A 16,030-nucleotide genomic window follows, 5' to 3' on the forward strand; every position below is an offset into this window, starting at 1 on the left:
GATTGATTTTATGGAAACTAGAGAAAGTTGACTCTGAAGAATCTGTGGACTGAGGAGCCAAATCAGGGCTTGCAGACTGTGGTCCTCAGAAGGAGCAGTTGCTAGGATAACGTGACAGCATCAAACTCCCTCAGCCTGGCTTCATGTCTTCATCACTTCCAGGCACAAAACATTGCATGAGTCAACAGAAAGCCAGGGAGCCTTGTTTCTTTCTTATTTATTAGCTATTCAGGCTACTTACATACTTGTTCACAGAGATCCTGCCCCTGTCCCACATTTGTCGGTGGGATACAGAGTTGGCTCTGACACAGGATGATTAGCTCAATCCTAGAAAGGCATGTGAATAAACAATATGCCCCATGTGATAAATGCTGTCATGAAAGTGTCTAAGCACAAAATCTGTAGTTCTTTGGCTGTCAGCCTGCTTGTCATCAGCATATTTCCTTAGAAAAACTGAGCATTCAGACTTGATCAGCTTTTGCTTGAGGGGATGGGGCCTGATCAAGGACTTTCTGAGTGAGCGCACATGTAAATGAACGGAAGGGAGAAGTCAGAGGAGATAGGGTTCCTAAGGAGCATTAGTGGCCTCCAGGAGGCAGCATGGGCTGCCTGGGCAGGAGAGGGTTCAGATGAATGCCAGATTGAAAGGTTAATGTAGAGAAGGCAATTATAATTGTAGCAACAAAAGGTACAGTTAGAGTATTGTGAAAGGCACAGTGTTTCTATCAAGCTCTCAGAGGATGTATACTCTTCGTTTGAAGGCCATAAAAATGCATAAGGAAGAAGGGTCCATCTGAAAAGATTTGCTCAGGAAGTTCTGCAGTTGTGGAAGACAGTTGTTGGGTTTCATGAGAATAATCCTGCTGAATGGGTTGCTGCTTGTGAGGTGGGTGGTGATGTGGACTGCATCTCATTTAATAGCTTATGTTTGGATATGATCATTGGTATAAAATGAATGAATTTTCCGTGTGGATTTCACATTAATTTTGGAGATTAGTTTCCATTCCCTTTATAGTAGTAAAGTAACTATACTTGCATAAATGTTTTTCAAAAGAAACAGCAGTCGGAGCTAGAATCTTCACAACACTTAGCACGTGGGGTCTAAGCTATTAAAATGAGAGGAATGGTGAGTATTTGAAACTTAAGAAGGATGAAATTTAGCCAAGAAAATCAAATTCCATGTGTTCAGGGAGAGACAGTTGGAGACATGGAAAATAGGAGCACCTATACTTGGACCCTGATCAGGAGACACAGTGACACTGGGGTCATTCTCATGCGCCTACGGAGACACAGTACCACATGGTGTGAATCCTTCCTTGCCACTCACTGGGGACTTCAGTGTCACGGTGTTTGGAAGGAAAGTGAAAAGGGAGATAAAGTGGTTCTGATGGAAGATATCCTGGTGATCTCCAAATGCTTGGCTTTGAATTTTGTGCAGGTGTTTCATCTCTTAGTTTCTTTCTTTCCTTCCTTCCTTCCTTCCTTCCTTCCTTCCTTCCTTCCTTCCTTCTTTCTTCCCTCGTTTCCTGCTTCTCTTCCCTCTTTACTACCTCTATGACTGCTTCCTTACTGCCTATTGTTACTTCTTCAGAATTGTACTGAGCAGGAGAGTTCATTGTGAACTAGATACTCCATGTCTTCCTGGCCTAATGCCAAGAGTTTTCCCAGACAAAAGTCACAGATCTCCAAGTACCTTTGACTCAGCCTTCTTATGGGCCTTCCACTTAAACTTTTCTCACTCATTCACTCATCCTTTTACTTATATTCAAACAACATACTTTGCACTGAAATAGCACAACATGCATTGTGCTGCACCCGGGGAACTTAGATTTGTTCTCTTTTCTGTAGTGCGTCACAGTGTAGGGGGGCAGACAGATACCTAATAAAATAAGCATGATTGAACAAGCTAAATGCTACAGTGCAATACAGGTGTGTGGCAAGTTCTCATGTCCGATGCCAGAGCTGTTAGCTGTTATTCTCCCTTTTCTGAAGTGACTTTGTAGCAGATGGTGTGTCCAGATATTGCCACCTGCTGTCACTTGGGTTGAAAGGAGGGATGATATTGGAATCAAGCTTTCCTGAGCTTGAAGCCTGCTTCCCTGGGTAACATTAATGGTTGGAGAGAAAACAATTTATAAAATAATAGAAGCACAATAAAATAAAGATATTTCACAGAGACAAGAAATCTGTAGAAACTAGCTTGGACATTAAAATACATCTGAGGGCCACATATCTTAGTGATTTTGATATTTATTCTACAATCTCCAGGAACAGTTCAAAGGAAGGAGTGATTCAACTTGGCTGGGGAGGTGAAAGGAGGTTAGTGAGCTATGAATAGTATTCATGGGTGTGGTGGTGATGAGGTTTATGATGGTGAAGCTTGGCAGTGATTGCCCAAAAGTTTGGAAATTATGTAAATGGTGTAGTGTTTTTCCATAACACGTGACTTTGGCATTATAGATAGTCTGCCCTCTAAAATGTCGTTTTTAAGAATGGGACAAATTTTTCAAATCACAAATATCCATTAAGCTTTTTAAAACATTGATGAAAATTATATGTCTGGTTATCCTGTTACAAAAAGACCTATAGTGTTCCCAAAATAAAGAATATTCACAGGCAGAAAAAAAAAAATGACAAGATGAAATTTCATGGGGGCTATGGAACTCTCACATGAGAGGGAACAGGAGGAGGCCCCAGGATCAGGATAGACACCTTCTTGCATAGGGTCTTTGTCTCATCAGTATTCATGTTTTATTCCTCTCCTTACTTTGCTGTTGTCTTCTGGGATGGAACTAGCCAATGCCTGTCTTTATTGTAACCATCAGTACCTTTATTTCAAATCCTCACTTTTTCACTCAAGCTGGGGTGGGGGAGTCTTCCCTGAGTTTATTACGTTTATGAAGTGAACACCATTGTTCCTGCACCTCCAAAACATGAGTGGTGTCCTGAGAATAAAACCATGTTGCTTCACCCTCTGTGCTGGATGGAAAACCACTAACTATCTCCCTGGGACCAATTTTGAATGTTAAGTTCCCAAGAAAAGAAATTTAGTCTCTCTGATTCATTGCTGTGGCACTAGTGCCTAGGACTGAGTGCATAATGGATGCCCACCTAAATGTGTTGAGGACATAAATGGGTCAAGGGCTCAAGATTTCATGTCACTTTGATAAGGTTAGGGTTGGGGGGTATTCGGGTCTTTTTTTTTTTCCTTTACTGAGGGCTCCATTTTTGTCTGCTCTAGATTTCCAAGATTTGCTTGGTGTCCCAGTTGGGTATGCAATTGTTTGACCCTGATCCCTTTTCTCTTCACTGAGATTAGATTCAGAGTGGTGGTGCTTGGAGGTCCTTTGGGCCTCTGAGCTGAGTTTTATAGCTCCCGTCAGATGGCAAATTCCTGTCGTCCAGTCAGGTCCAGCCTGCAGTACACTGTTTGCAGGTTTGCACAGAGCTGAGAGGCCTGTGCACTGTTCTCTGCATCCAGTGTGGGAAGCCTGGCAGGCCCTCTCATATGTGTGTGGCCTTTCTTTGGGAGCTGGCTGCTCGCTGCTGTGTGCCCACTCGGCTAGTTTCTGTCTCTTGGTGCTTCAAACTGAACATGACCTGAAGGTCAGAGCTCAGCTGCAGCTTGTATCTTGGTGTTTTAGACCCAATTGGTACATGTTTGGTGCTAAGCTTCTTGGGGGCTCCTTCCAATCCCTGTATTTTGAAGAATTGCTGTGTAGGGTGTCATGAAATTATTTTAGAATTCATTGACTGCATAAGGTTATCCATAGTTTTTTTCCCTTTCTGCCTGTTTTACATGGTTCATAATATTAATTTTTCTTAACATTTACAGTTTGAATATAGCTGGAGTTCTGTGGTATTTCAAATGCTTCCTGGCAGTCGAAGTGACCTTTGCTCTTGGTTCACATTTAGAAACATTATTCAGCCTCAGGAGCACCAAGATTTCACATTTGAGCTCAGAAACTGCCACTGTACTGAGCTTGCAACCTCTCATGTATTGGAATCAGGATAGTAGAGAGATTCAAAATTAATATTTACTTTTTAGGTTATATCTGTTAAACTCCTGCAACACTTTTCCATTTTTCCCAATAAAATTCTTATTTTGCACAGCTCCCATCATCTTTTTTTTTTTTTGTCTTTTTTATCGGTACCGGGGATCGAACTCACGACTGCCTGCTTGCAAGGCAGGCACTTATACTGTTGAACTAAATCCCCAGCCCCCTCCCATCATCTTTTTGACTAAACTCCCAGCCGCATCTCTGCTCCTTGACTTCATTCACGTACACAATTCTGTTTTTGTCTGTCTCTGGATCTTCATAGAGTGAGCAAATGAAACTTTCTCACTGAGGCTTCCTCCATCTTTTCTCTTCCTTTACCTTTTTCATTCTGTTTCTATTTTGCCCAATTTCTGTTTCTTTTCTTTGGGACACTCTGCTCTTAATTACAACCCTCTAAAGAACTTATTGAAATCGTTCCAATGTGACATAGTGAAAATTTGGGCTATATCAGTATCTCAGTTTTCATGAATAGTCAAACCAACAACCTGCACACTTTTCTGGTTCTAATTCCAACATAAAACTCTTTGTAGCCCTTCCATAAATGGAGGGAAAATGATTTTCTGGTTTTTTTTTTTTTTTTTTTTTGGTGCATGACTCAGAATCTGCCCCTCGAGCTCGGTTGTGCCTGCCAAAGAGCTGAGCAGAGAGACAGAATAAATGACAAGTAAAATTTCCAGTGGTAACAGAACGAGAAACTTTATTTTTAGATAGGATCAGGGGCAGGTGCTACTGCACTCTCAGCTGGAGTGGGTACTGTGAGCTGGTGACATCAGAAGGGAACAGGCTTCTGGGAGAGCTTGGATCCTGGATGGAAACTCCCTGCCCAGCCTGTGAGAGCCAGAGCAAGGTATCTGGAAAGGATGCCTTTGGAAAGCGTGCATGAAGGTGAGGCTTCTCATTGGCTCCTAGGATTCCTGCTTTCTCTGAAATATCCGCATCATGAAGATCCAAGTCAGTAGCAGCCCCCAGAGCTGTGGCCACAGCCAGAGCCTCCAGACTGCCGACCACTGTCACCATCACAGGAGTCTGAACTCCGCAGCCTGCACCTGTGGGACCTGCGGCGCCTGTGGTGGCTCAGGCAGCAGCCTCCCTCAGAGCTGGAGCTGAGGCCACCGCAGCCCCCAGAGCAAGGAGCAGAGCAGGAGGAGGCAGCAGGCAGACACTGTGCTGGGCTCTTCTTGGGGCATTTGGGGGAGGGGCACTTGGGAGGGGGTTGGCACTGCTGCTGGTTCTGCTGGCAGGACATCTCAATGGGAATTGTACCTTGAAACAAAATGCAAACATTTGAACCCAGAAACTTCAGCACAGCGTCTCTTCGTTTTTGTCAAATGCCCTCCCTCACCCAAGCTGCTTTGTAAGCCAAGATCTATGAAAAGGAAATGCTAACATAGGGCACAGACACTTCGATAAGGTCCTCCAAGATGCAGCATGGATCAGTGTGGACCTCTGACTAGACAGTGAGAACAAGGATGGGAAGGACACCAGGTCCTGTGCCCTGTATAGTTCACAGCTCCCTCAAGTGCACTAGAGAGGATTCTTCCTCCCTCACCATAGCCTCCCCACTGCTGCCTTCCATGAGCCCCTTTCTCAAACTCCTTCCCACATTTGCACTCCTAGACTCTGTCCCCTGCAAGCACTCACCAGATGTAGAGGAGATGCCAGGAAAGAAGGTGACTGAAGAAGCTGTGAAGAGAAGCCTGGGCCAGGAACCTTTTTATCTTGTGCAGGAGGTATGATGCATCACTTGATGATGATATGGATTTGGCAACCAGGGGAGGTGCCAGTGCCTGACACATTCTAGGTGCCTGCTGCAGTGTGTTCCTGGACATGTGCCTGAAGGTCTCAGAAGGTGGAACAAGGATGTCCTGTGACTGTTACAGTATTTCCCTCCACTCTTCCTCAAACAGGCTGCACACCTTTGTCCATTCATTCACAGACTCTGTGCCCTTTCCTTCATCAACAATAAGTAGTATGGACATGTGTATGGAATATGCCTTCCCTTCAGAACTTTCCAGATCATAACTGAGAAGAATGATATCTTTGATCTGTTAAGACAACTGCTACCTCAAAAGTGTTTACAAACACCTCAAACCTAAGATCTCAGTCTCATATCTGAGAGGGTTGTGGAGTCTTTAGTTTTCTCTAGAGAGGTAAATAAGGAATATGATATGTGGAAAAGGCACATAGAGACTCCTTAAAGTCCTGCCTTGCACCCCTGTGGAAATATCAGGACCAGTGGAACAGTGAGCATGGAGAAGAGAGGAATTTACAACTCGAGGTGATGAGAGTTACAAATGATATTAAGATGAAGGAGTAGAAGAACTTTCTAGTCCTCATCCTCCTGTCTCTAGGATCTATTATTTCTTGTAACACTGTACCTAATAGAAGCAAATGGCTTATGTGTTTGGAAGAGTTATGGGAGAATTGTACAACAGGATTATGATTATCAAACATTTTGTTTCTATACCTGATTTATTTCGATGAACACAATGTCTTCCAGATTCATTCATCTTTTTACAATGGAAAGATGTTCTCTTTTTATGCTGCGTAACATTCTTTGTGTTAACATGTTACATTTTCTTTGTCTATTCATCTGTTATTGAATACTAAGGCAGTCTGCATATTTTCCATACTGTTAAAATGGTACAATAATCATGGAAGTATATACATACCTCTTCAAAATATTATTTGCTTTCTTTGGGACATATACATATCTACCACATAGGACCACAAAATATGTTCATTTTAGTATTTCAGAGAAACTGTTGTACCATTTTCAATAATGACTGTACCAATTTACATTCCTGCAGTCAGTATGTGTTTTATTTTTTCCAAATCCTTCCCAACATTTGCTTTCCTTTGTGGTTTTGATAATAGGCAGTCTAATAGGTAAAAGGTGATAGCTCTTTGACATTTTAACTGCCATTTCTCTGATGATTATTGATGCTACTTTTTCATATATACAAGACATTATGCATCTTCTTTTGAGAAATGTCTATTCAAGTTCTCTGCCTATTTTTAAGTTGGGTTATTTTTTTTCTTATAGTTGAGTAGTTTGAAGGCCCAATGTACTTTGGATAGTAATTTTTTAAAATGTCTCAGGCACAAATACTTTCTGCAGTTTTTTAAGTTGTGTCTTCATTCTTTTTTGTTTTGTAGAAAAAAGGTAAAACAAAATTTCATAACAAGATAAGAAGAGAGTAACAATAGTTGATTCATTGTATATTGTTATTTTTAAAGTATTTGCTCAGAGCATATGGACATAAAAGATCATTCTGTTGGTATTAGCACATACCTTCCTTTTTGATGAACTAAGAGACACTAATAGTGTAATTGATTTGCATTTTTTCCTCATTCTTCCCTTACTTCCTTTCCCCTTTCCCCATCTTAGTTCCTTTTTTCTTTTAAACAGTATCTTCCCATTTCACAATATCTATTATACAGTATAGAGCTTATTTATTCCATTAATGTCTCACACCAGGGAGACAATACAAAGTTTACACGTTATGAGTCTAATTTATTCCACTTGGGAATATAGTGTCAAGCTGCAATCATTTAAAAGTATCATGTTTATCCTTTTGGGGGCTGAGTAGTACTCCACTGCATAAAAATATAACATCTTTTTAATCTATTTCTTAGTTGACTGGCATTTGGGTTCTTTTCAAGATTCTGCTATCGTGGTGCTGTAAACAAGGGTGTGTATATATCATGATGGTATGTTGTTTTTAAATCTTCTGGGAAGATACCAGGAAGGAGAATAGCTAAGTTAAAGGAGACCTCTAAACTTAGATTTTTAAGGAATCTCTATAAGGATTTCCACAGTGGTTGCACCATTTTACACTCCAACCAACAGTGGAAAATGATTTCTTTTTCCCAAGAGCCCCACCAGCATTTATTTGTTGATTTCTTGATGACAGCCATATCAATCCTTTCTGGAGTGACATGGAATCTCAGTGTTGTTTTAATTTGTATTTCTTGAATGACCAATGATGTTTAAACTTCTTCATGTATTTATTTGTCATTTGTATTTGTTTGTCTGAAAAGTGTGTAGTCATCCCAGATGTCCATTTTTTAAATTGGGTATTTGAATTTGGAGAACTTGTTTTTTTTTTTTTTTTCATTTCTTTATACTTTCTAGATAGGAATCTTTTATAAACTAATTTTGCTAAACTTTGTTCCCAAGCTGTAGGTTGTATTTTCACTTTATTGATGATTACTGTTGCTATGAAAAAGCTTTTTAATAAGATGAAATCCAAGTTGTTGACTCTTTGAAGTATTTCTTGTGCAGTTTTGTTCAGGAATTCTCTGCATCTATTGCTGCAAGATTTCTACCTACTATCTCTTCCAGTTGATGCATTGTCTCTGTTTTAATATTTAGACCTTTGATCCATTTTGACTTTAGTTTAGTGCATGGTGATAGGCATGGGTCTATTTTTAGTCTTCATCCAGTTTTTCCAGCACCATATATTAAAGAGGCTATTTTTCTTCCAGTGAATGTGTTTGACTCTATTGTCAAAGATAAGGTGACTGAGGGTGTTTTTAATTGTGTCACATCTTCTAATCTGTTTCACTGATCCTTCAGTCTGGTTTTTTTTTGGCTTTTTTGGTTTCTTTTTTTGCCCTTATGCTGATTTTTTCACAATAGTGCTATAGTTTAATTTCAAGTCAGGTGTTGTGATGCCTTCTACCTTGACTTTGTTGCCCAAAATTGGCTTTACTGTTCTAGGTCTCTTCTGTTTCCAAATGAATTTTAGGAATGTTTTCTCTAGATCTATGAGGTATGATAATGGAGTTTGAATTAGAATTGTATTAAATCTGATAAAATTTTGGGAATATGAGCATTTTCACCACATTGGTTCTTCCTAACCATAAGCAATGATATCTTTCCATTTTCCAATATCTTCTTTGATTTCCTTTTTCAGAATACTGAAATTTTCAATACAAAGACCTTTTATTTTCTGTTAAGTTGATTCCTATGTATTCCATTTTTTGAATGTTGTTGTGAAGTGTGTGATTTCTCCAATTTCTCTTCAGTGAATTTGTCGTTTGTGAACAGCAATACTATTGATTTTTTAATATTAATTTTGTATCCAGCTACATTACTGAATTTGAGTAAATGTGGGTTTTTTTCCATTTAGTTTAGTGCTAGCTCTTGGTTTATCTAGATGGCTTATATCAGATTGAGGTAAAGACCATCTACTCAGATTTAGTGTGGGATTTGTGTCTTGAATGAATGTTGGACTTTGGCAAAAGCTTTTTCTGCATGTATTGAGATGAGCATGTGACTTTTGTCTTTGGCTCTGTTGATATGGTGCATTACATTTATTGATTTGTATATATTGAGCTAGCCCCACATTCTTTAGATGAATTCCACTTGGTCATGGTGCACAATTTTCTTGATGATTTTCTGCATCTGGATGTAGTATTTTATTGAGAATTTTTGCACCTATGTTCATTAGGGAGCCTGGCTTGTAATTCTCTCTTTTGATTGAGTCTTTCTCCAGGGTAATATTTGCCTCCAAGAAGGAGTGAGTGAAGGAGGATTGCTTTTCAGTTTCATTGAAAAGTTTGAGGAATACTGGCATTAATTATTCTCTAAATTTCTCATAGAATTCAGCCATGAATCCATCAGAACCTGAACTTTTCTTGTTAAGTTTTTAATTTCACTAATTGTTGGGGGTTATTCAGAATTTTTATACTTTTTTTCAGCTTTGGTAATTCATATGTTTCTAAGAATCTGTCCATTTCTCTTGTGTTTTCCATGCTTTTAGTATAAAGATTTTCTAAGTAAATATTGATGATCTTCTGAATTTCCACAAAATCTGTAGGGATTTTATCCTTTTCATTCCACAGTGCATGAATTTCAGTCTTTCTTTTCCTTTTTTGAGTTGTTTTATAAAGGTTTATCAATTTTACTCTTTGAAAGAACCAATTCTTTAATTTGTTACTTTTTGTAGTGTTTTCTTAGCTTTCCTGTGTTAATTTGTGCTCTAATCTCTATGATTTTCTCCCTTGTATGGGATTTGCATTTGACATTCTCTTTCTTTCTAGAAGCCTGAGATGCAGTGTTAGGTTGTTATATTTGTGCTCATTCTGTTTTCCTGATATGATAATTCACCTCTATCAATTTCTCTTTTAGGACTGCTTTTGTTGCATCCAAAGGTTGTGGTATGTTGTAACTGTGACTTCATTTGATTTTAGACATTGTTTAATTTCTTCTTTAATTTCATATATGATTCGTTGGTTGTTCAGGAGGGTGTTATTTCACATCTACGTGTTTTGGAATTTTTTTTTGCTTCCTCTTGCCATTAATTGCCAACTTCATTATATTGTGGTCAGATAATATGTATAGAATAATTTCAATTCCTTTATCTTTATGTAAGCATGTATTGCAGACTAGTATATGGTCTATTTTAGAGTATGTCCCTTATGCAGCTAAGAAAAATATATTTTCTGATGTTGTTACATGGAATGCTCCATAAATAACTACTATATCCATTTGTTCATGTTTGCTTTGGTTCTGATACTTGCCTGCTGACTTTTTGTCTTTCTGACAATGAGGTATTAAATTTCCTTATTACAACTGTATTATTGTTTATTTTATTTTTCATGTTTATTAATACTGTCTTATATAGATGGGTACTCGTGTATTTGATGTATACATATTTATGATTGCTATTTCTTCTTGAATTTTTCCCCTAAAAAGTATGTAACGACCTTCTTTATCTTTTTTGATCATTTTTGGTTTGAAGTTCACATTGTCTGCAAACAGAATACCTAGCCCTGTTTTTTCTGGGTTCCTGTGGCATAGATTATTGTTTTCCATCCTCTGACTTTCAGTCTATGGATTTCTCTTTGAGTTAAATTAATTTCTTATATGAAGAATATTGTTGGATTTCTTCCACGAGCCATTCTGCCAATCTACTTCTTTTGATTGATGAATTGAGGTCATTTACATGGATGGCTCTAATTGACATGTATTGGATTATCTTTGTCATGTTGGTTCCCTCCTTTTCCCCTCTGTTTAATGGCTCGCCCTGCCTGGTGGTTTCTTTCTGTATTGTTCTTGGAAATGAGGTCATTTTTATCTCTGTCTAGAATATCTTTCAGTACTCTTTGTAAGAATGGTTTGGTGGTCATGAACATCTTCAGTTGTTCTTTGTCATGAAAGTATCTTATTTCTCTATTAATTATGAAAGTCAGTTTTATAGGGTACATCAATCTGGGTTGGAAGATATTTTCTTACAGGACAGACAATACTCTCCAAGGTCTTGTTGACTTGAGGGTTTGTTTTGGGAAGTCTGTCATTATTCTGATGGCTTTAGTTTAAAAGGTGATCTGTTGCTTTTCTCTCACAGTTTTTAATAGTCTATTCTTGTGCTGAATTTCTGGGATCTTGATTATTATATGGCTGTGTGTAGGTTTATTTTATTTATACTTAATTGGAGTGCTACATGCCTCACTTATCTAAATGTCAGATTCTTTTTCCATGCTTGGGAAATTTTCTGCTATTACTTCTGCAAATAATTATTTTATGTGATATGTTCTGACTCCTGCTTTTTTAATTGACATCAATTATTCTTATATTATTTTCTTTGTGTCATCTTGTAGCTGTTAAAGTGTTATTTCCTAATTGTTTATTTTCAAGTGACCTTTCCTTTCATGATCTCTAGTTTCATTTCTGTCTTCAAGGTCTGAAAGTCTGTCTTCAATTTTGCTCAAGCAATTTGCCAACTTTCAATGGAATTTTTTATTTCTGGGAGGGATATTGTTTCAATTCATTTCCCATTTATTTTTTTCCTATATTAATAATTTTCTGTTTCCATTATCTTCCTATCATTGTCTATTTTAAAAATCTATATCCACTCTAGATTTTTGAATAGTATGTTTTATTTGATATTTCTTTTATTACCTGATGATATACTTTATCAAATATCCTTTATAAACTCCTGGATTAATTTCTTTATTTCAGATGCTATCATTTCAGAAATTTCATGTGTATGTCTTCTATTTTCCTCTGTTTTCTTGTCTCATGGACTTGTTCTGGATGGGCTAATGGTCTGAGGTTGCATTTTGTTTCTATGTCTTGTCTTTTTCTATTTCAAAATTTTTATCTTGCTTTCTGTTTTTCTTGTAAACTTTTCTTGTAAGCTTTCTTGATAGCTATATCACTAGTATCCAGTTCTCTCTTGGAAAAGTCTGCTTTTCTGAGATGTCTTCTGTTCTATATATAATTTCTACATACAACACAAAATCTCCATTGCATCAATCACATTATATTACATATGTCAATATCCTTTGTATATCTATTATTGTTTACCTTCTATCAAGGAGAGTTTCAGCCAAATTTTTGCTGGCTTTCAAACTTCTGTGATTCAACTCTTTCTCTGACCTATGTATGAAATTTCAAAACAGCCTAAGTGACTTTCAGATACATAATTCATCAGTTGTAGTTTAGACTTTAGCATTTTTTTCCACTGTGCTTTCAATGCCATGTATCCTTTCCTCTCCTCAAACACTCTGCCTTAGGATATATATCACCCGAAGAAGCGAGGCAACAAAGCTGGGCACATCTAACTCCCTAGTCAATGTTCTTACCGAGTTTTGTTGGTTTCTTTTATCTACCTAACTCTGCCTTCAGACATCAGCTTTATTTGATCCCCTCCTTTCTGCAGCAATAGTGGAGCCTCCAGCATTTCATGGGTGTCCCTGGAGCAGAAGCTGGTATAAAGAGATGGAACATCACATCCCTGTTCCTTCAGCCACCCAGTATCATCTATGACTTACTGATGACCTCACCACCACCACCACTCCCAAGTGATGCCAAATGACAGCATCTCAACACACGAGGTACATAGGACTGACACCCAGCAGCTCCTGCCTAAGCCTGCAGACTTCTCACACATGTTCATTACTCTTCTCACCCTGGCTCATAGTTACATGATTACTTCATTGTCTACCCTGTTACCCACTGAGTTACTCAACCAGGATCAAATAATATTCACTTATGTTTGGATGCATTTACTGCCTTAGGGATTGTGTGTCTATCACATTATGGATCAGCAGTATCCATTTATTTTTCTAAGGAATAAAAGAATACATATCAAATGAAAAGCCATTTTAAAAGAAAAGGAAGGGAAGGCAACAGGAAAGAAAACAAGTTTACAAGGTTAAAAGCAAAGTATTTAGATAGTTTACTGGCCAGTCTTCTCACAGGAAAACTTACTTTTTCTCACCTCTGTCCTCCCCTACCAGTAAAGCCTGCAGGCTATGACACCTGGTGACCCAGTCCTTTCCTGACCCTCCACAGGGCCACAACTCCTGACATCTGCATTTTTCACCATTATGTTGAGACAGAACACAGAGCATCAGTCACTAAATCACTCTCCTGGTCAGTCCTGGCCTCAGGCAAAGGTCCTTAGGCCACTGGTGTATCACAGGGAGGTAAAAAGCTAGAAGGGAGAGTTTTAAGACAGAATGACAGGTGTTAAGTCAAGAAAATACAACTGGCTACTGATGGGGCAAGGAAAGATACTACTTATCAAAGACTTTTCCCCCCTGTAAATTATATGATAATAATTCCAGGTAATCTCATTCTCTAACCTCCAATTCTTATTCCTCTGCCTCACATGGCATGATCTTCTCAAACCTAGCTGTGCATTAGAATCATTTGGAGAAAGTTTAAAAATCCTAGCCTTTGCTTCAACTCAATCAGACTTTGAGGGTGAAGTTCAGACTTTAGGGGATTATTAAAATTTTCCCAGGTGACTCCAATGTGAAGCCAAAGTTGAGGAGTTTTTGGAAAGGGGTTCTCAGTTCTCTCCAAAAATATGTACGTCTCTGATCTCCCTACACACTTTCTCTCCTACACTTCAAGCAGCCCACTTCCTGGTCACCCCTTGTTATTCTCACATGGCTTAGTAAAGAAACAAATCTTCCTTTGACTCCATTTGCCTGTTCCACACCTGTAATCCATACCTAGCATCCCTTTCCACCACTGGTCTAGACTGGATGCTGAGCCTAACTACAAATTGAGGCCAGAAAAGAAATTGTACTACAGATATATTCAACGGGTCACTGAAACTGAAGTTTCTGAGGTGACAGGGAATTTGGAGACACAAGATTTTCCAGTATTGATATTAGAAGCTTTTCATATTTTTACCATAAAGGCATTATTTTACAAAGCAATAATTAATAGAAACTATTCCTGAAAAAGCTCAGACAATAAACTTGCTAGACACAGATAAGAATCAACTATTTTCATGTAGTCAAAATACTAAAATAAACTATATCTCAAGCGCTAAAAGAAAGTGTCATAATGTTGTCTTGCCAAGTATACCTGAGCAATAAAAAATTAAAAAGAACTTAAAAATAAGCAAGTACCTTTTTGACTTGAAAAGAATAACAATTAAAATTCTCTAGGTAAGCTCAAGAGCATATTTGAGAGTTTGTAGATAAATCAATTATGATTATCCAATCTGAGGAACAGAAAGAAAAGAAATTGTAAAAACTTAAGCGCAGCATCAGAGATCAGTGGAGTACCATCAAGCTTGCCAATTTTCACATAATAAGAATACCAGTAAGAGATGATAGAAATAAAAAGACAGAAAAACTACTTGAAATAATAAACATCAAAACTCTTAAGCTTAATTTTTAGAAGTATACCAGTCTACTCATCCCAGATCAACAAATTTCAAGTAGATATAGTCAAACAACTCCCTATATAAGCATATCATAACAGACTGCCAAAAGACTAAGACAAAGGGAAAATCTCTAAAATAATCAAAGAGAAAAAAATCTCATTACATACAAGTAAGCCTTAGTAATATTACCATATGGTTCTTCATTAGAAACCATGCTGAACAGAAGAGCAGGATTCAACAGCATGGCATATTTAAAGTGCAGAAGGAAAACACTTGTGAATCAAAAGGGGTTTTTGTCCAGAAAAACTCTCCTTTTTGTTTCTTATGACAGGGTCTTACTTCTTAGTCCAGGCTGGCCTTCAATAACAATATCTCCTAGACTAACACTGAACTCACAGTTCTGATGCCACCACCTCCCAAGTGATAGGAACCGAGATGCGCCACCACAGTTAGTTTAGCAAAACTATGTTTTAAGAATGAGGGAAAATTGGATAGAAAACACGAAAGGAATTAGGTAGAAAACACTAAGGAAATTTATGGCTAGGAAACCTACACCTATAAGAATTATATTAGAGTCTTTCAGGCTGAAGTGAAGGAAACTAATATGAATACAAATCCATTTAAAGAAATTAAAAAGTGCTGATAGAGTACACAGATAAATATTAAAAAGTGTAAATATATTCCATATGTGTAATTTTTTTCTATCTGATTTTAAAACAAAACATGAAATAATAATTATAAAACTATCTTGATGGCCTTATAAATGAAGTTGTGATTTGTACAACAATAATAGCCCATAAAATAGAAAAGGAATGAAGCTACATAGGATCACAGTTTTTATTTGTTTATTTTATTTTGGGGGTTGGTTTTTTGTTTGTTTGTTTTGTTGGAGGTTTTTGTTTTTCTTTTTGGTGGGATGTTTTGTTTGCTTTTGTTGGTTTGTTGGTTTGTTTTGGGGTTTTGTTGTTGTTTGTTTGCAGGATGGATGCTTTTATTTCTTGCCTTGGCCATGAGAGAAGCTAGCTTCTCTGATTTTGCATTGTTTTTGTTTTTTTATTTTTAAGAAATCAATAAGATAAAAGACGACATAACAACACAGGTCAGAACACACCAATTTAAGCAACATAGTGTTTCACCACAAGACAACCCGACATAGCAGTAGTTACCATAGTATCTCTTTCCTTGAAATATTTGAGTATAATTTCATTACTATAATATCAAACATAACAAGACAGTGTAAAACCATTCAAGAGAAGGAAAGTATTACAGGGTATTCAGAATCAACTAACAGAAAATGAACAATGTTTACTTATATTATCTCCTTGT

General features: G+C 37.7%; 1 protein-coding gene across 1 annotated transcript; it reads right to left on the minus strand.

Annotated features, from left to right (window-relative positions):
- Nucleotides 1–4,655: 4,655 nt before the first annotated feature.
- Nucleotides 4,656–5,783, minus strand: LOC101787657 (late cornified envelope protein 3B-like). Its single transcript, XM_013142805.2, has 2 exons — nucleotides 5,703–5,783; nucleotides 4,656–5,324 (listed from the first exon to the last, which is right to left on the minus strand). The coding sequence occupies exon 2, from the start codon at nucleotides 5,305–5,307 to the stop codon at nucleotides 5,014–5,016; it is 294 nt and encodes a 97-aa protein (XP_012998259.1). The 5' UTR covers nucleotides 5,308–5,324; nucleotides 5,703–5,783; the 3' UTR covers nucleotides 4,656–5,013.
- Nucleotides 5,784–16,030: the final 10,247 nt, after the last annotated feature.

This window comes from Cavia porcellus, unplaced genomic scaffold (assembly GCF_034190915.1).
Source record: "Cavia porcellus strain 051 isolate PalLab524CR breed Dunkin Hartley unplaced genomic scaffold, mCavPor4.1 scaffold_1, whole genome shotgun sequence".
NCBI classification, from domain to species: domain Eukaryota; kingdom Metazoa; phylum Chordata; class Mammalia; order Rodentia; family Caviidae; genus Cavia; species Cavia porcellus.